The following is a 21,485-nucleotide window of genomic DNA, read 5'->3' as shown; positions in this document are numbered from 1 at the left end:
CCCATGCAGCAGAGATACAGGAACCTTTGACAGCTCCTAATGTTAAAACAAGAAGTCTGTTGTGCACTGGATAGAAGATGTGTGCTCCGCATTCAAGGATACAAAGAAGGGAAATGCCAATGGCAGTGCTTTAAGCATCCCCAAAACATGATGCAGCACGAACTACTATTGTGGATATGAGCCAGATACCCATTGGTGCGGCACTCTAACAATGCCTGGCATATTACTCCCACACATGAAATATATGACTGTGAGCTTCTGGCTGTACCAGGCAGTCAGATATCTTCATCTGCAAGTCGAAGTATGAGTCTTTACTTTCACGACTTCTCTGTCTTCTACATTGACCTCTAAATGTGTACCAACCACAGGTAATGTATGTGTGGTGGAGGGGGGGGGGGGGTAGTGGTAGTTAAAAAGTAGAGCCAAATGTTGTAAATAGGGTGGACAAATTTGAGCTTCAAATCCCTCAGCTTTCCCATTGCCAAAGGGTACCTTGTACGTAGATGAATTCTTCAGACATGAGGCTACTTCTTTTTCCTTCATCACCCTTTTCTAGAACACTTGTGTTGTATGTGTCAGTTATTGCTTAGACCTTAGCAATATAATTGTTGAGAAGAACTCTTTTTGTATTCCAGGTAAGACTTCTTGTCATCTTTCTTACAGGTGAAATCAACTTGACTTTATGGTGCAAAATTAATAGCTGCCACTGACTGCACATGCGTTTGTTTCTTGTACAAGATTGACTGCATTCTTTTTTAAAATGATCCAAACATTAAGTCTTCATGATTTTCTTTTAGCAGCTTCTATTGGTTAGTGGTTGTTCATTGTTAAAAGTGAGGTTGATAATTATATTTGGGAGCCCAATGCTTTTATTTCTATATGAGTAGTAGCTATATCTTTCACAGTGGCCATAGGAGGGTGTGTGTTTCCTGTTATAAGTCTCTGTGAACCGCACATTGGTCTGCTGTAGCTGAGAAATTACATTTTCCATATTTTACATATACACTGTGTATCACTGTAGTGTATGGCAGAGGGTGCTTTTCATTCATATTAAGATTTCTTCCTGTTCTGTTCATGGATGGAGTGTAGGAAGTATGAGTGCTTGTTCGCTTGTGTGTAAGTTATTATTTGGTTATTTTTAATCTGCTCAGTTACTTTATGGGATAGATATATAGAGGTCAAAAGAATGTCCATAGTGTATCTCCTGAAATATGGTTCATGAATTTTTCTAAGCCAGTTCTTGTGGTATGTATATCTTTCTTTCAGTGTTTCCCACCTGAGATTTCACACCATTTCTGTTGCACTCTTTCACCAGTCAAACAAGTCTGTGAAATTTCTACTGCTCTTCTTTGTATACACTCTATGTTTCTGCAGTGACACAGGTCCCACCATCTTGAGCAGCCTGCAAGCATGGGCTATGTATAGGTTTTGTATGCAGTCATTTGTAGAGAAACGATACCTAGCATCCTACCAATGAATTGTAGCCTACCATTTGTTTCACCTATAACTGAGGCTATATGGTTGTTCCACTTCACATCTCTATACATTGTTACTCACAAATATTTGCATGACATAACTGACTAGTTGCAACTAACTAATCCTGTAGTCAAAGGATATCACACTTGTTTCATGAAGTGAAAAATTTAACGTTTCCCTACATTAAGAGCTACTTGTCAGTCTTTGCACAAGGCTGATATTGTGTCCACATCTAAAAAGATACTACCACAATATGTATTGGATTGAATTTGCTCATATATAAGTTCATCGTTTGTGAAAATCCTGAGATTGCAACTACAACTATCCATCAAAGCATTATGTATAACTTGAACATCAATGGTGTTACTATATTCCTCCAAGTCAAACCAAACCTTCTTTGGTGTCAGTAGATTACCCTCAGTCCAGGATAATATGCTGCATCCTGTTTGTCATGAAATTTTCATGTGTCTGCCTTAGAAGGCATCAGGACAATGATCCCTATTGCAATTTTGCTCTGTAAGTTGGAGATGAGTGGGGTAGCAAATTAGGGATGGAGAGGAGAAAAGTAAACACAAAAGAGAAGCCAGGTTAGAGTCAACTCCATTACATTCATATACACACATAAAAAAAGTTTTGCATCACCCCGGTTCCCAGAACTCCTGAAGATAGATGTTGACTGTGGATATTTTATCACAGACATAGTCTCTTTTTACTGTTCAGAGATGTCAGTACACCCGCCCAAAAATGTAAACAACCATGCATGAGCAGCACCTATTAGATTTAGGGGGTCCGACAACCAATCAGTTCCAGTCATTCCACCAGGAAGGAGGTACATGACTCATGTTGTATGTAGTTCAACCATACCTAGACGGTCAGTACCGCAGTTTGATTGCATCCTCTTTGTTACTTTGTGCCAGTAAGGGCTCTCAGCAAGTGGTGTCCAGGCATCTCGGAGTTAACCAAAGTGATATTGTTTGGATATGGAGTAGATACAGAAGGACAGGAACTGACGATGACATGCCTCGTTCAGGTTGCCCAAGGACTACTACTGCAGTGAATGACCACTACATATGGATTATGGCTCGGAGTAACTCTGACAGCAATGCCACCATGTTGAATAATGCGTTTCATGCAGCCACAGGATGTCATGTTATGGCTCAAACGGTGTGCAGTAGGATGCATGATGAGCAACTTCACTCCCAATGTCCACGGCGAGGTCCATCTTTGCAACCACAACAACATACAGCACAGTCCAGATGGGCCCAACAAAATGCTGAATGGACCACTCAGGATTGGCATCATGTTCTCTTCACCGATAATCGTCGGAGATGCGTTTGGAGGCAACCTGGTTGGGCTGAATGCCTTAGACACACTGTCCTGTGAGTGCAGCAAGGTGGAGGTTCCATGCTGTTTTGGGGTGGCATTATGTGGGACCAATGTACACCACTGGTGGTCATGGAAGGTGCCATAACAGCTGTATGTTACGAGAAAGCCACCTCCAACCAACAGTGCAAGCATATCAGCAGCATATTGGCGAGGCATACGTCTTCATGGATGACAATTTGCATCCCCATTGTGCACATCTTGTGAATGACTTCCTTCAGAATAACGAGACATCACTTGACTGGAGTTGCCAGCATGTTCTCCAGACATGAACCCTATCGAACATGCCTGAGATAGATTGAATAGGGCTGTTTATGGACGATGTGACCCACCAACCACTCTGAGTAATCTATGCTGAATCGCTGTTGAGGAGTGGGACAATCTGGACCAACAGTGCCTTGATGAACTTGTGGATAGTATGACATGATGAATACAGGCATGCATCAATGCAAGAGGATGTGCTACTGGGTATTAGAGGTACCAATGTGTACAGCAATCTGGATCACCACCTCTGAAGGTCTCGCTATATGGTGGTACAACAAGCAATGAGTGGTTTTCATGAGCAATAAAAAGGGCAGAAATGATGTTTATGTTGATCTCTATTCCAATTTTCTGTACAGGTTCCGGAACTCTTGGAACTGAGGTGATGTAAAACATTTTTTGATGTGTGTATACGAACCCACAGTATCAGTGAACACAAGTATTATGAAGGGAAATGCAGGTACATGAAATATGAACTGTTTTCGTTTCATGTTTCTATGATATAACTCTTACCGCTTCTCCTGTTTGAATGCACTCGGAACTGGCATCATCTTCTCCCCTGTTGGAGTTGGTGGTACAAACTTCTAGCCGGAGGTAATAAAGAGTACCTTCAACAACCTAAAACAAATGTGCCTTTTTATATATCAGAACCACAATCAAGTCCAAATCTGAAGGCAGGTTCATAAATGAAGTATAACACTTACAAGAAAAAGCACATTTAGTACTGTCACCAATGTACAACCAGAGCAGAACTGACCTCTTGGATGGAGAATGCAGCTACTTATACAAACACTGAATATTGCTGAATGCCAGTATTTATACAAACATCAAGTATTCCTGAATGTACAGAAATTCTTGGCATATACTCTCGCTGCATAACTGGCATGTTCCGTGGGAACAGTGTTGTCCCGCCAAATCAGTCTGCTTTGCAGGCCAGTTTAGATTTAGTGGTAAGAAACGATGGTCCAGGCACCTAAAAGTAGGCTGCCTATCATGACTGGTATGTTGTGTTGGAGTAGTACTGGCCTACGTTATCTATCTGCTTTGCAAGGCGGCCTGTACGTCAGGGGCAAATAAATGATTTTTGAAGCCACTCTTGTGTAGCCTGCCCTGTATGACAGATGTGTTGTGGGAACAGTGTCGTCCCGCCAAATCAGTCTGCTTTGCAGGGTAGTCTACATTTAGTGGTAAAAAATAGTGGTCCAGACCCCTACAAGTAGGCTGCCTATAAAGACTGGTATGTTGTGTTGGAGTAGTACTGGCCTGCATTATCCACCTGCTTTGCAAGGCAGCCTGTACGTCAGGGGCAAATAAATGATTTTGAAGCCCCTGATATGTAGCCTTCCCTGTATGACATGGATGTCATGATGTCATGGGAGCAGTATCAGCCCTTCATCATTTAAGAGTACTCCCTGCACTACACATGGAGATGACTTGGCTGGGCACAGTCTTAAATGGATAGAGGAAGGGACGGATAGAATGAAAGGATGAAGAGGAGATGCATGACGCAGGTGTAAGATGTAGAGTGGTAGTGTTTAGGTGAGAAAGGAAGAGGGGGGACAGGGATGGAAAGAGAATTAGGGAGGATGATTGGTTAGAGGAAGGGGAAAGAAAGACATTGTCACAGAGGGGGAATGGAGGAAATAGACAGAGAGAAGTAAAGGAGGAGATTAAGAGACAAAGAGAGTGGGGAGGATGAGATAGACACATATAGTTGGGAGAATGGTGTGGGCACAGAGAGGGGAACAAGGTGGTGTGTTCAATATACATGTCAAACTTTTACGCAGGTGAAGCCAAGGGGAAGAGGCTAATAATAAATAATTGCTGGTGGTCAGGTTTGCACTGATGATCCACAATATGCCAGCCGGGGATGCTAACCATTACACTATCGTGCATGCCCCACATGTCATGGCATTACTCCCTCACCTGGAGAAACAGCAACCCCCTCTTTCAGAAGTTCCCATTGGTGCTGACAACAGTGTACTGGATCTAGACCTTGTCAATGGTCCTCATTATGGTGGTACTGTCAGGTGTTTGCATTCTCGTCACGTTGTTACATCCCCTTCATTATGATGCACATTGAAGGTAGCCCTCCTACCAAAGCTTCACAACTGTTGAGTGGGTCTTCATTTCCTTGAACCTCCCTTTGTCAATATGCACCTCTGGACTGTGGTAGGGCTTCATAGGCAGGACAAGGATGATGTCCCTGTACTTAAGTTGTCTTGATGAAGGGTCATAATTCTCGACTTCAAATGTGACATCCGAATAGTGACAAATGATATGACACCACCAAAAGCAGTGCTTTAGTAATTTTTTTCATAGTCCTGTTGTCCACACAAGCATAAAAATTCATACCAAGCCTCCTGGGATCTATCTCACCCACTGGTGCTTAGCGTTTCTGTACTTTTGTCTTTCTCCTGGACATCCAGTGTCCACATGCAAGCCAGCTGCCTTGCTTCTTCAGCGCTGGTGATTATGTTTGAGGGTTGCACACAAAGTAATGCAGCGCACATTTTTTCTTCAATAATTCTTTATTGAACATAATGAGAATTACACACACAAAAGAATGGTGTTTTATCTACACACACAAATTTTCCAGGTAATCTCTATCCCATTTTATGGCCTTCCTCCAGCGTGAAACATAGGTGTGTATGCCCTGTTGGTACCAGTCCTTGTCCTGGTGGTGGAGCCAGTGCTTCAGTGTGTAAACCACCTCCTCAACATCCACAAAATGCAGAGTTGTAATGGGTCTGTCCTCATGAATGACAACATCAGCTCACTGCAACATGCGAGGTATGACAGCTGTGGATGGTCTCCCTGACCACTGCAAATCATTGAGCTCCACTGAATTGCCTGGTGACCTCACCCTCTGTGCCCAGTGACTAACTGTGCTTCTGTCCACAGCAGATGCTCCATAGACTTTGCACAAGCATTTGTGAATATTCCCCAGTTTCTTTCTCTGTAGTGAGAAATTCGATGATGGCATGTTGCTTGTAATGTACATCACCTACAGACATAATTTTGAAGCTGTCCTGCAGCTACACTATCTCTCGGGTGTGACGGAAACTTGGCGGATGCACTCAGGGGACTTCAAATAATACGTATGTAATGTTTCACATTCACAGCATTGTTTTTGGATGAGAAAAAAAAATGCAGTGCATTACTTTCTGGGCAACCCTCATATATCATGTAGTGATCATGAGTATCATCTGTCTGAAACTGGAACAAGGTACTTATTGTGACTTGACCTCATGTCAGTGAAGCAGAATGAACAGTGTGAAGGTTCAAATGGTTCAAATGGCTCTGAGCACCATGGGACTTAACATCTGAGGTCATCAGTCCCCTAGAACTTAGAACTACTTAAACCTAACTAACCTAAAGACATCATACACAGCCATGCCCAAGGCAGGATTCGAACCTGTGACCATAGCGGTCTCGCAGTTCCAGACTGAAGCCCCTAGAACCACTGAGCCACAACGGCCAGCACAGTGTGAAGTGTGCATTGTCTTGTTTCATTGTGCTATCTGTGAACATTGTGACAGGCAGTACAGTACTCCATTCTCTCCATTTAAATTAATGTATATTCAGAGAATATCTGCCAATGTTTTATTAAAGTGCTGTGTGGGACCACTAATCTGTGGATGGTAGACAGTTATTATGCTGTGTGTGATGTCAGAACATGAAATTACCTTTGATACTAGTCTCGACTGGAAAACTTTTTCAGATGAGACATCATCACAAAGGGTGCTTTGTGCTTCCAAATGATGTCTTCTACAAGGAACTCCACAATTTATGGAGCTGCAGCAGTTGGCACTTTTGGTGACTGCATAGCAGGTGAGGTAGTCAGTGCAGACTCTTGTCCATCAATTCCTGTTTGCTGAGTTCAGGAAACTCCATGAGAGATTGATACCTATACAGCACAATGGCACTGCTACAGATGGATCTGGTATCAGATGCCCCAGAGGTAACAGCAGCAGGTCCTTTTATTATTGACATCCCTTACTGTGTCTCACAGCATAATGGGCCTGTCAAGACCTGCCTAGCATTTCCTGCATCTGTTTATATCTAGAGTCATCATGAATCCTAGGTCTCCTGATGTTGGAGTGTCATGGAAATGCTTGAAGACAGCTGGCCGTAGATGAGCTGGGATGACTAGTACCATTTCAATTCAACAGGGTCACAGTTCCCCTTATACAATGCACCATTTATTAATTAGAACTCTCCTTTGGTCAGTTCCTGATCCTTCAAGATGTCTATGGTTTTCAGCGGTGCTGGATCTTCCCTCTATTTAACAGTAATGTCATTTAATGCAGCAATGACAGATTTCATGCACACTGCTGTGTTCCACTACAGTATTACTTGAAAGGCAGTTGGAATCTTTGTTTTTGCATCTGCTTTTGTATATCACTGTGACATCATACCCCCAAAAGCCTGAATGCCCATCTTGATAGTCAACCCAATGGATCCTTCAAGCTAATAAGCCAGCATAGAGAATGGTGGCTTATCACAACAAAGAATGATTGGCTAAACAAATAAATCCAGAACTTGTATACGGCCCAAACAGCGCAAGGCACTCTCTCACGTGTAGAATATTTCACATCTGATATAAACTGTCACCTTTTAGTCACCTTCCTGAATTTTCGCTAGAGCTGCACTTATATCATAACCAACAGTGTCAGTTTAAAGTTCTGCCTCAGTAATCTCTTACTACAATGCTAGGACTGAAGAAGTTACTGTCTCCTTAAGCACAAGTAGAGAGCTTTCTTGCACCTCATTCCAGGAAAACTTCTCATCTTGCAACAATCGTTACTGTAATGGACATGCCTTGGTACAAAAGTCCAATTGTTGGTAGCATGTGCACTTTCCAAGAAAAATTCTCAAAACACAAAATTATGTGATAGATGCCCAGAATTTTTATTTCTTGGCCAGTGAAGAGGGGCTTTCCTGGACTGGGGCAAAGGTCTGCAGTCTGAATACATTTTGCCATGGTTGGCAGGTGGCTGAGATGTAGTTCAAACACTTTCAAAAAATGACACTTTGAATCATATGACACTGAGACGTTGTCCCTTTAAGATTTTGCAGCAGGTTGTGCATCATATGCTGGTGCATTACACAGTCTAAATGGCATACCTTTAATGTAACAGAGACTGTCAAGAGTAATGAAGGCAAGCTGTTCCAAGTCAGCCTCATAAACCCAGATTTACCATTAGCCTGTCTCCACATCCACAGTTGAGAAATATGTACTTTGCCCCTTTCAGGCAGTCTACAATGTTAGCAATGTGTGGCAATGCATAGACATCGTTCTTCATGAAACTTCCTGGCAGATTAAAACAGTTTGCCAGACCGAGACTTGAACATGGGGACTTTGCCTTTCGTGGGCAAGTGCTCTACCCTCTGAGCTACCCAAGCATGACTCACACCCTGTCCTCACAGCTTCACTTCTGCCAGTACCTTGTCTCCTACCTTCCAAAATTTACAGAAACTCTCCTGCACAGGAGAGCCAAGTGAGAGTGTCCCCCCATCCCCTGGCTGCCTGAGAAAAAGCTTGAGAAAAGGATTAGGGAAGGGAGCTGTTTGACCTTGAGGCAGCAGGTCACCTCATTTGCAGAACTGCAAGACAGGCCAAGCTCATGGAGTGGACCCACCTGTTATTTAGACACTATTGGGTGGCAAATTGTCTCGCTATGCTGAAACAGGATGTGCACTCCAAGAAGATGGAATTAGATACTGTGAAACAATTAACCACATGTCTCCAGTGCCTGAAGGCTAAGCCAGCAAGAGAAAGTATTATGAGATTATTGCAGCACGTCTTTGCATCTGCACTGTGAGAACTACTCTCAGTAGATACGTAGTGGGAAGTCTCCCTATAGGCAGAGGTGGAACTCAGTTTCTTTTTGCCATCCTAGATTAATTTAAAACATACAGTTTGTATCAAAAAGAATCATCTAATTTGGCATGCCTGTATTCCTCAAACTAGTAAACATATACAATGAATTTTGTTTTTTGGTGAACGAGAAATTCAAAAAGTTTTTTTTCATATCTTTTCAAAGGTGTTCAATATGCACCTCCTTGGGATGCATGACATATGTCAGTGTGGTATTCAAATTGTTCCCACACCACAGGGAGCATGTCTTGAGTTACAGCTTCCACAGTTGCTGTTATGTGAAGCCTCAGTTCATTCACTGTTGCTGTTAACGGAGTCACATAAACAGTCTTTTATAAACCCTCCCCCCACAAGAAATAATCACATACAGTCAAGTCCGGTGGCCTTGGAGGCCAGTAATCTAAGGTTGAATCATTTGTTCAAGTGTGACCAATCCAGTGTTCAGTAATTCTTTGATTTAAAAATACATGTGCTTCCAGATGCCAGTGAGTGGTGTCCTATACTGTTGGTGAATGAAGTCATTCAAATCAGTCTCCAGCTGTGGGAAAAGACAGTTCTCAGGCATATAAAGATATGTGCTTCCTGTAACAGACTTTTCAGCAAAGAAAAATGGACCATACACCTTTTTCTGTGAACTGCACAAAACACTTTAAATTTTGGAGAGTCCCTCTCATGTTGTATAGCTTCGTGTGGTTGTTCCATACTCCATATTCTCACATTATGATGGTTCACCTTTCCATTTAAATGGAATGTTGCCTTGTCACTAAACACTAAGTGTGGAAGAGAACTGTCATCCTCCATCTTGCCAAGAACGAAATTACAGAACTTCACATGTTGTTATTTGTCATCTTAATGAAGAGTTTGCAGTAGCTGAATTTTGTATGGTTTCATGTGTATACATCAACAAAACCCATGCCAGATGGACATCAGGGGCATGTTGAGCTGTTGAGCTGCATGGCAAACTGGTTTTTGCAGCCTCCTTGTGGAACTATGGTGGATGCATTCGAAGTCTGTCAGACACTCAAGGATGGCCCAGCAATTTGCCTTTACACAAATAACCTGCACCTTGGAACTGTTCATGCCATTGTCTAATGTTCTGTGCTATAGGAGGATCCACACCATGCCAAGTACAAAAGCCATGCTGAACTGCACAAAACGTAGAACACAAAACACTTTCTGTTGTCCCGACACCATTTTTAGTAGACCTGAAGTGAGCACACACTGCTGACTTGAGAGTTTGCTCTTTCCAACAGTACATTATTCACACACATATCTCAAATAACATAATAGTTATGCTTTTTTAAACCAGATGATTCTTCTTGATACACCCTGTACACTATTTTCTATTCCATGAGAATAACGTCAGCTATTGCTCTTGTGAGGTGTTTGTGGCATTACGCTGATAAGTTTGGTAACCCCAAAGGGATCTTGTTGGACAATGGATCACAGTTCATATCTTGTGCCTTGATCACTAAAATGCAGCTGTGAGGAATCACTATTCACCTGAGGCCTATGAGAAAGACAGGCAGCGGCGCGTACATCACGAAGGTGGGCTGAGCTCGCTCACTTGCTTGCTCTACTCAGCAGAAAAACTCGCTTGCTCTACTCAGCAGAAAAACTGCATTTCGACACCTGTTAACTGGATGTGTATTTACAAACAAGAATTGCATATTCTTCTGGAATCCACTATTATGGTGATAGAAAGTGCTTAGGCCTACTAATTATTTGTTACAGCTGTACTGGTGTACAATAAAATTAAAATCATGTCAAGATGATTGCATATCTTGTATGAAATGAGGACTCTTACACAGCAGAGATTAAATGCTACAAACAAGCTGTTATACCATTAATTTTGAGAAATTATCTTAAATTTTTTTGTATGACCAGTAGTCAATAATACTTCACAATACCAGATTCCAGTAGAAGATGCAATTCTCATTGGCACGTACACACCCAGTTGCGAGTTAACAGGTTTAGAAGTGCATTTTGTCTGCTTAGTTAAGCAAGCGAGTGAGCTCAGGCCTACCTTCATGATGTACATGCTGCGATCTGTCTTTCTTGTGGGCCTTAAATTCACTAGATAAGCATTTACCATGCAGCGATGAACCCAGCTTAATGAGTTTCCACAAAATAGGGAACCTGGCAAGGATTCACTGTTCAGCTCGAGATACCAAATAGGTTCAGTATATCCTGCAGTTCAAAGAGATCATTAACAGTTTAATTCACAATGCTAAAAGCCGTTCCCCAGCTGAGCTGATGCTTGAGGGGCCAGTAATTATGCCCCTCAGAGCCACAGTGCAATTACCTCCTTCCCCAGAAGAGGAACTACAAACAAAATTGTCAGACGCCCTAACAAGAATGCGGAGGAATAAAGCAGGCAGGAAGGGGCACCATGATTGCATAGCCAAGAGCCCTATGATTAAGGAAGGTGATTTGGTTCTAGTCTGAAACCATCACTGGTCTGATCTCTTAGAAAAGAAAGCCAATTTCTATCAACTGTACAACAGCCCCTACTGAGTTGAAAAAGTTCTATGTGATCACTTCTATACCTCCTATGTAGTTGTTGGGCCAGATATCAATGCTGAGGATGGCATACAGAATATTGCAAATATAAAGCTGTTCATCAGCCAGACCCATTCATGCCCATAAATCAATTTCAAACTCCAGTTTAGCATTCATGAGTGTGAAATTGTGATGATATTAATTTTCATTTGCTTAGAAATAAAGAGTGAGGTTAAGATAATTTTTCCCTTTATGCTGTGTGTGCCTAAGGTAATGTGTTCACATGGGCTTATACAACAACAAAAACAATCAATTTTTGACAAAGTAATTTAATAGGATAGAAAAAAAAGCTACTCATGAAACGGTGGCAGTTATAAGTTGTGTTGCGATTTACGTAACTGTGTAATGATTAGCAAGCATTAAGAAGGAAACTGAGGAGCAATATACAGGGTTCGATAAGGACAAATGGGTGATGCTGTTGGGAAAAGTTTTGGCATGGATTGGAATAGTAGAAACTGGAAATACAGAGCACATGTCCTGCAGTGGGTGTAGGTGGAGAGGGTAATAATGAAGTAGAGTTGTTCCCCTTGAAGCAGCAGGAGGCACTGGGAATGGGAAAGTGAATGCCATGCATGACAGGTATCACTGGGAGCAACAATCATAAGCCATCTCACCCAACCCCCCCCCCCCCCCACCCCCCCTCTCTACCCTATTATTTTCCATAGACAGACAAGGTTTGTGAACCGATCTCTAATACCAGGGACTTCACAATAGTGTCAAGAAGTTAGATTGAACATGGCGAACACCCACCCACCCACCCACCCACCCACACACACACACACACACACACACACACACACATAAACACACGGACACACACACACACACACACACACACACACACACACACATATGCTCGCATGTGCACACCACTGTCACTTGGGCTACTATCTAGAATCGAATCATAAAATTTATATGATGCTAACATTTCACTAGGTAAATAGGATGAAGGGGGGTTAGATGAGTTATTAAGTGTAAAATTCTTATATTTTTTTATGTCAAGGGTTGTCAAACCCTACTATCAGGAGACATCTCAAAGAATACACTGCAAAAAATGCATAGTAAGAGGAGAATGACTTAATGTGGGGAAGAAAATTAGTTAAGAAAAAGGGGTACCTGGAGATGAACAATCACAATATCATTATGATTCTGTTGGTCTCAACACACAGTTCTTTTAGCACTTCTAGAAAATAGAAAGTATGGGAAACATTGATCTGTAACAGATAAAGCTGTCTTGTGTTGAGACTAGTATCTCTCTAGAAACCTCATCCAGGCATAGTGATTTCAATGGAAAAATAAACATGGGGGAGAAGAGAAAAACAATAAACATAGTATTAAAGGGAATATTATAACACTATATTAAGCCAAGAGATGTAACTGAGAGGAAACTGAAGGGTAGGAAAGGTTCATGTTGCCTTAAGGTACCGTATTAGTGTTGGGCACTCAAAAGTTGAAGTGCTATCACAGAGACCACAAGTTGTCATATGGGATCATATTCTGGGGAAACTGGGCAAACTGAGTAAACGTTTTTAGCATGCAAAAGCATGTAATAAGACCCATTAATAGTGTAAATTCAAGAACATGATGTAGAAACCCATTCAAGGAACTTTCTATTCTAGCCATGGCTTCTCAGTGTATTTATTCCTTAACGAAATTTGCTCCAAGTTATATATCTCTACTTCCAACCAATAGCTCAATACATAGTATCAATACCAGGAATAAGAAAACTCTACATAAAGACCTAAAATCACTTACCATGGTCCAAAAAGGGGTCCAATATTCAGGAAAACACATTTTAAATATATTGCCAGCAACCATTAAAAACTTGTTTTTAGATAAAGCACAGATTAAACAGAGTTTGAAAGACTTTTTGACAGGCTACTCCTTATACTCTATAGATGAACATCTTAACAGGGACTGTTAGACCAGCTTAAGTAAAAATGTCTGTTAGATTTCAATTTTAAAAGCACTTGGTCACAAAAGACAAAATTAGGTATTTTGTGTATGATAAATTTATTAGAAGTGCATAATTGTGTTTCATTCTGACAGTGTTTCAATTGTGTGAATATCACCAATTTCATTTTACTGTAATGTATTCACCTATTTTGACAATCTCCTGGCAAATGAACAGGGTAATGAGTATTATATTTGTATGCTTCATGTTTTTTATGTTATACTTTCTGACTTGTTCCACACCCACAAGAATCATCTCATTTTTGGGTTTATGGAATGAAAACTGAATCTAATCTAATCTAATCTGAGGTTTTACTGTGACAGCTGAAGACTATGAGAGAACGTTCCGCAGCTGGGTCACCATATATATCGTGTTGCTGGCTCCTCCCTCAGAGAATGCCAAAAACACAAGTCTTTGGTGTGTTTGAAGTACTAACCAAATGGCTTATTACAAAGTGGTGACAGATTGCAGCAAGCACATGCCTCACGAGGTCACAGGTCAGTATGGAACAATGGTGTGAGGCACTGGAGTGGTGTTTCAGAGACATTGACAAAAGGGTGCTGCTCCTGTCACTGGGATGTGATCAGTGCAGCCGTGAAGGGTAGTGATCGCTGCTTTGGCTAGTTAAAGGACTGACCCAGCTGCTCTCCAATTATCCTCTGCCGACAGAGTCAACAGTAGAATGTGTCCTTCTGTTCACCTGACCAGGAGTTGTGAGTGCCAGTGTTTAATGTAAAATTAAAGGACCCATTGAGTTCTTGTCCAGTGATTCATCCAGTAAAACTAATGTTTTAATTTAGTGTCATGATCTGGGTCAAGTTAATGATAGTCATTACAGTGCTGATAAATACTGTCTGTGGGAAGGGTCCCCGTAGGTCACACTGACCTCCTTCTCACAACGAAATTAAAAACTGTAAAAATAAATGGAGGCAGTATTGAGGGAAAATTGTACTTAGGCTGAGGAATTATTTTATATAATATTGTGTACAGAGGTAGTTCTGCTAGGTACCATTCGTTAAAAAGCTTTAGTCTTATTTATTAAGTGTCTTAATTTGTGTGTTTTTTTGTTGTTGTTGTGTACTGGAGTTGAAAAGGGCTCTGTTTTCTTTGAGAGCAGCTGTTGCCCAAATCATACACTTGAGGAGGCAGCTGTAATGCAGTAACTTGGTCAAACATAAAACACACTTGACAAGACCACAGTATCTGTCCAGACCAGTCCTCACCACAAAGGAAGAGAGAGTGTTAAAATTAATCATTTAAATCTGATCAAGATTTGTATTCCAAATAAAATTCCGAGTAAACTGATACCTAACCTAGCCCAGTTCATTAATTAATTAATAAGACATCAAATATAAGTACTGAATTGACACTGCTAAATTAATTTTCTCAAATCCACAGACAGTAATAAGGTACTGTCTACATAGGGGACCATCGCTTGAAGGGGGAATGACAAATTTAACATTCCCTGTTTAACTAAAATAAAAAACGCAAATGACAGCACAATCTAGCTCAGTTTTTGGACATAGCTTAGAATCACTGTTGAAGCCATGCACAGGTGGAGGCAGACAGAGTTCTCCCAAGTTCTGAGACTTTGTGCCAGTTCTGTGCCATGAAGGTGCACCTTAGCCTATTGACCAGTCTTTAAATAACCTTGGGAGCAGCTCTCCAGCCCATTCCATTGCAGTTTCTACAGGTGTCAACACTGTAAGGCTTGGTGTAAGGCAGTTATCTGCATTTAGTGGCCAGTGTTTCCCATTACCTTGGAAACAGCCTAGGTTAGTCACCCATGAACCACTCATAATATTTAGAGTTACTAGGCACATTGTTACAATGATTGCGACTGTACTATTGCTACATCTGCACCAAAAGATACTGGTGCTGCAGATCAGCATGTAGCATGGTAAGCTGTTTTGGCTGACCCCTGTTACTGTTACCATAAGCATGACCATCAGTTAGTTTCTTCTGTAATTGTGATACCCATTATTTTATTTCTGTGCTCTCTCTGGGGACTGATCTTTATTCTGAAGACTGTTTTGCTGTGAGAACTTGCATGCTATCATCTTGCCCTACAGCGTGTCCATTGCTCGTCCAGTGGCTACATTATGTGAATGATAATTTATGGAAACTTGTGACAGAGCTAACTCTCATTCATATCTGTTTTTGAATCTATGCTTCTCTAGATTATCCTGACTTTCATCATCTGCAACTTCCTTAATGCTCATTTTGTAAATCAATTCCTTACAAGGCAATGAAACACCTTTTGTAAGAAAAGGAGTTCAATGCCTGTGACATAAGATATGCAGGTGAGTGATCTGTTAGGGAACAATTTCACACAGAGCTTCTTTGCTAATTTGCTGCAGTTATATCCATCAACAACCAAAGGCAGCACTTGTAATCCATTTCTGTCCATGCAGGCGACATCTTTTACACTGCCTTACTGGGGCCATTGTGATGTAGGTATTCTGAAGCATTCGGCATCTCCACCAAACAATTTCATGTCATAGCCACAATCAAGTCCAAATCCAAAAGTAGGGTCATCAGTGAAGTACAACACTTAGAAGTGAAAGCATGTTTATCACTGGCTGTCTGAACATGAACTATTCCTGGGGGGATAGTCCAGATATTTATACAAACACCAAATATTTTAGAACATATAAACATATTTCAAGAACCTTCCACAAAAAGGTGAATACTAAATAACAATTAACTGTTGGAGGTATGGTTTGAACTGGCGTCCCACAACACATCAGCCAAGAATTATAATCACTGCACTACAATGCGTGCACCAAAGCTTGTGGCTAAGTCTAAGTGTGTCTAAAAGAGCTATTTGATTTTTTGAAGTAATCTGAAGTTCTCCTTTGGTAATTGCAATGTCTATATTTTTCAAATTTGTTTGGACAAAACACTTAGAAGCCAATGGAGCTAAATGTGGTTTCTGTTTGTATAGATTTGGGAGTGTGTGTGTTTTTTGTTGAGAGAATGAGGAAGGTAAGTTGGAAACCCAGTGGGTGCTGAGATTGAGCAGGAGAACCAACTACAAGGTCTCATTTCATCAGTTTTTCTCAGTGGACAATAGAGATAACTGCATAGCCCTACTGTTCTTGTTGTCACTCTCAAATGGCACACTGTGATTTGGAAGCAATAAATATGGATTTTGGTATGGACTTTGAACTTGACAACACTTTAGGGAGTAAGCTTTCATTCGTAATGTTAGAGAAAATCACAAACAAATTTATCAGGTGAAACAGATTAAGAGACTGAGTGAGCATCATTGAGATCATCAAAAACCATTTTCTTGCTTACTGAGATTCCTCCTAAGATGACCACCAGGTGTGAAGTACATTGATGCCTTTAGTTGTAACTGTGGTTGGGAAAACAGAAGCCATCTGGTAGTAAAATTCTGTCTGGGGATCATGAACAATACTGGTATTGAAACATAAATGACCAGTTGAAAAATGCAGCTGTCAGAGCACAAAAGGCAAATATGCTCCTCTTTAAAAGACTCTGACATATGTGCGAAATCAGCTGCATCAGTCCTCATTCTGCCTTCCTCACCAAAAATTTAGCAGGCAAACAAATTTGTACTGCTAACACAGAACATTCTCAATCCTTTTCCCCTTGTTTCTCTCTGTAGTGAAACTTTCACCAATGGCCTTGCCACAGTGGTAACATCAGTTCCCATTAAATCACCGAAGTTAAATGCTGTTGGGCTGGGCTAGTGCTTGGACAGGTGACCACCCAGTCTGCTTAATGCTGTTGGCAACCGGGGTGTACTCAGCCCTCGTGAGGTAAACTGAGGACCTACCTGACTGAGAAGAGTAGCGGCTCCAATTTCATAACCTGACATACAGCCGGAAGTGTGGTGTGCTGACCACATGCCCTCCGTATCTGCATCCAGTGACACCTGTGGACTGGGGACAACATGACAGCTGATCAGTACCATTGGGCCTTCATGGACTGTTTGGACACAGTCTTTTTTTTTAGTTTTAGTTTTTTAGTGAAAACTTCATACTCAGTATCTCCCTCTCACTGCACTGTCTATATACGTCTCTCTCCCAGTGTCACATGCTTTTTCTCCAGTCGGCACTTTCTTTTATCTACCTCTTCCACTGTCAAAAGTCTTCAACCATTTCTCTTATTGATCCATACCACTGTCTCCTTCTCGATGACTCTGCCATTGTCTTTGCCCCATTCTTTCTCTGTCCCATTTTCACTGTCTCTTTCTTTCTCACTTACAGTCTGCTGTACTTCTCTTCAACAACCATTGTCTCCTCTCCACACATGCCTTCGGGGATGGAATGGTGTGGGGGTTTCAATTCCTAGAGCAGTCAATTTTATTTTAACACGTGAGTATATGGAATGGGGCAGCATGATCAATTTTTTTCATTTTAAATTTCATTGGTCTGGATGGGTGCACCCCCCGCCCCCCCTCAAACCTAAGTACAGTCTCCACTCATCTTTTTCATTTCCAATGTCTCCTCTCTCTTTGGCTCCCACTTCAATTGTCTTCATATAGCTCTCTTTCTCTGACATGGCCACTTTCTCTCTCTGACCATCACTGTCTCATCTCTCTTCCTGTCTGTCTCCCCTCTCTTTTACTGCCACTGTCTCTCTGCTACTCTCTTTAGCACAAAAAAGTGTGAATATGTTCACATGCCAAAATTTTTGGTGAGATAGATAGACCCAGGATTGTGATGGCTGGTTCCACTTTTTTCTGTCAGAGTCCTTTAAAGAGGAGCATATTCACCTTTTTGTTCTCCAGTAGTAGCATTTTTCAACTGCTTCCCTTCTTTCTCCTGCCACACCAGGGTATGCTGCTTTTATAAAAAGAATTCTATAGGTCAGTAGAGTTTTGACAGTTTATTTATATACTTCTGCACATTTACATACTTTGACATGTATAAACAAGAAATAAGTACGCCTAAAATAACTCTGTCTGAGCAGGTCTCGGAAGGCCCAACAGTACCGACTGACTGCCATGCCATCCTCAGCTGATACAGGTAATTGGATGTGGATATGGAGAGGCATGTGGTCAGCACGCCGTTCTCCTGGACATTGTCAGTTTTTGTGACCAGAACCACTACTTCTCAGCTAAATAACTCCTCAATTGGTCTCACAAAGGCTCAGTGCTCCCCCCTTGCCAGTGGCACTTGGCAGACTCAGACAGTCACCCATCCAAGTGCTAGCCAAGCCCAACAGCTCTTACCTTCAGTGATCTGATAGGAACTGGTGTTACAACTGCAGCAAGGCCATTGGCAAGCATAATATAAGGTTAACACAAAATCATCTCCCATCAAATGAAAGTTCCCTGCACACTACTTTACTTAAAAGTGCACAACATTTTTAGGCTACACCTACAGTATACCAAAAAAACATGGTGTTTGATTTGCAAGTACAAAGAATGTAATATGACAAAATAAATTTTTGTAAGGTGCTTACACTGCCACATGGCACCACTCATTGTCAAAAAAAGTCAACTAGAAACATAGTTTTCTGTACTCAGAATCCTTGCAATGACCTCAGAATGACCCCACATCTCTTGCCAAGTGTTACATTGGTTAAAATTACATTTATTCCTCAGGCCAGATATTACATGCATATTTTATATGCATAAAGATGGTAACTTTGAACTTCCTGATCTTGACAATGATATAAAAAAAAAGTTTCTAAGTTCCTGAGAATATCATCATAAGAATAGACGGTGACAATTTCTACAATATGCCATGAACTGAAATAATAGACGTGACTATCCCCACAATCAGTACATTTGGTACCCAAAAATCATGTTTTTTTGGGATTTCTCAGGAACTGCCCATGAACAAATAGTACTTTTATAAGCTTCCTAAGGCCTGTCCTAAACTACACCTAATGCAAAAGAATATAAATGTGACAAAGTTATGCAAATATTTGTTTCACATATAAGCAGATAAACCATATCCACGTGCAGCAATTGCCCCTGGATATCTGATGATGGATAAATTCCAAAAGGTGTCATATGAGCAGTAATATCATTTCTTGCCTGATGGTTGACTTTGACCATAGTGATCCAGTCAGCATGTATGCTGAACTACTGATTATTATAACGCAGAGAACCAACCAACATCCTCAATTTGCTTGGTCTGGAGGAAGTGTCTAATGTTTAAATTTTGACCCTGTGCTATAGGAGAGCTACATTATGCCCTTTCTTCTGATATGTATACAAATGGATACTAGGCCAAGGGCTAAAACATTTGACCTTTTATCTCTGTACTTAACTGAACCCACATATGACTCCCAGAAAAATCACATTTTTTTTCATGGCTTTTTGTAGCATCGTGGTCCATGCACTGTCACGCATGTGCAGATAAGGCTCCACTGATTAGGTATTATCTGAATGAGTGTCACTATTTCAGGATCACTGAGAAAACTAAATGGCATGTTGGAGAGAAATTTATGTTTCAGAGCACAGACAACAGGTGGTTGCTCAAGTTTTGTAAGTATTTCCTATTACACAGATGGAAAAAAAACACTTCAAAACAGGTTAACCCCTGAGACTATCTTTAGAATGCAGTGAAAGGCATATACCATATGTAGGTTTTATAAGCAGTCAATTAACATAATACTGGATTTTGAAAAAACAGACCTGAGACCACAGTCCTGGGCAAGCATGCACAAGTTGTGCTTCCAAAGCTAAATAAATTTAAATAAATAAACTTGATGAGCCTGCTGTGCTTTGCACTCCCAATCTATGATCCATTTGATACATATCTGCATTGTGAGCACCCAACTACACTGATACGCAAGGCTTCTCAGAGTACAGAGGCGTTACAAGTATTGCCTTCGAGAAAGTGATACAGATCAAGAGCGTAGAAAGCTCGAGCATCTTGTTGTAATGGTGTACAAGTTGATTGTGTATCTCCCTTTAGTTTGAGTTGTGTGTGATCTTACTGGGAATTTACATAACCTTTGTAACCCATAAACTATGATTATGTTGCAGAAAAATAAATCAAAAGCTTTACAGAATCCATGTGCTGGGTCATTATTCAGATAAGGGTGTTCGACAAGTATGTTGACTTATACAGGTTAATTCTTACAAAAAAGTAAAAACATCAACCAACTCCTTATATTCCATGGAAGAATTTCTGTTATTGTAAAGTGTAAAAGGTGGTGGGTTGGAGTAGTTAACTCACATCTGTGTATTTAAAAATATATATAATATTATTAATAATAACAATAACTTGTAATGTGAACATGCAATGACTTATTTCATACCATTATGAATTATCATGCAACTTATTCATGGAACATGAAACTAACTAAGTAGCCAACTGCTGTTAGTAACACCATTTATTAAAAACAAATAGTGCCATTAATGATACTGCACCAACATGTTCATATCCAGATGGGTGTTCATATTTAAAACTGCATGTAACTTATGTTGTAAATGTGATGTTTACTTTTTTTTTGTTGTGTCAAAAACAAACATCAATTGCATAGCACATGGTACATCTAATTTTAAAAATGACAGACATATGGGAACGCCTTTGTCATCTTGAAACCAATAGCGATACTACATGATTTAAATAAATAGTACTATTAATTTTACTTTCTTGTAATAATTCACTTTTGTTTTTGCACAACATAGTCCCACTGTGGCAATTTCCAACAAAACATCGTAGTGACATACATACTTTCATAAAAATGAATTTAAAATATTTAATAGGAGTGACAACAATGGAAAGTTGGAAACCTTCAGAAATAGAATAAAACCAAAGGAAAATACACACTTTAGAGAAGAAAACTGATAACCATGGTGTTATATAAAAACAATATGAAAAAAGGAGGCATTTTAACAGAATGATTCTTGCAAGATGCCAAGTTCTAAATAAAAGATATAGGCTACTGATACTACTAAAAAAACTCCTCCAAATGAACCTCATCACTTCAGTGAAAATCATTGACAAGCATGTGCAAGAGGTATACTTG

The 21,485-nt window shown here is 40.6% G+C and overlaps 1 protein-coding gene and 1 pseudogene across 1 annotated transcript in view; both read right to left on the bottom strand.

Annotated features, from left to right (window-relative positions):
• The window catches only part of LOC126188846 (uncharacterized), a 183,749-nt gene that overhangs the window by 144,209 nt on the left and 18,055 nt on the right, over positions 1–21,485 (bottom strand). Inside the window, exon 3 of the mRNA XM_049930488.1 lies at positions 3,634–3,738. Within this exon, the coding sequence (XP_049786445.1) occupies positions 3,634–3,738 (105 nt within the window). The remainder of the gene's footprint in view (positions 1–3,633; positions 3,739–21,485) is intronic.
• LOC126189158 (5S ribosomal RNA) lies at positions 18,659–18,777 on the bottom strand (annotated as a pseudogene).

This window comes from Schistocerca cancellata, chromosome 5 (assembly GCF_023864275.1).
Source record: "Schistocerca cancellata isolate TAMUIC-IGC-003103 chromosome 5, iqSchCanc2.1, whole genome shotgun sequence".
Lineage (NCBI taxonomy): Eukaryota > Metazoa > Arthropoda > Insecta > Orthoptera > Acrididae > Schistocerca > Schistocerca cancellata.
Note: the sequence above shows the minus strand (reverse complement) of the source record. Positions and strands in the feature narration are given on the sequence as shown.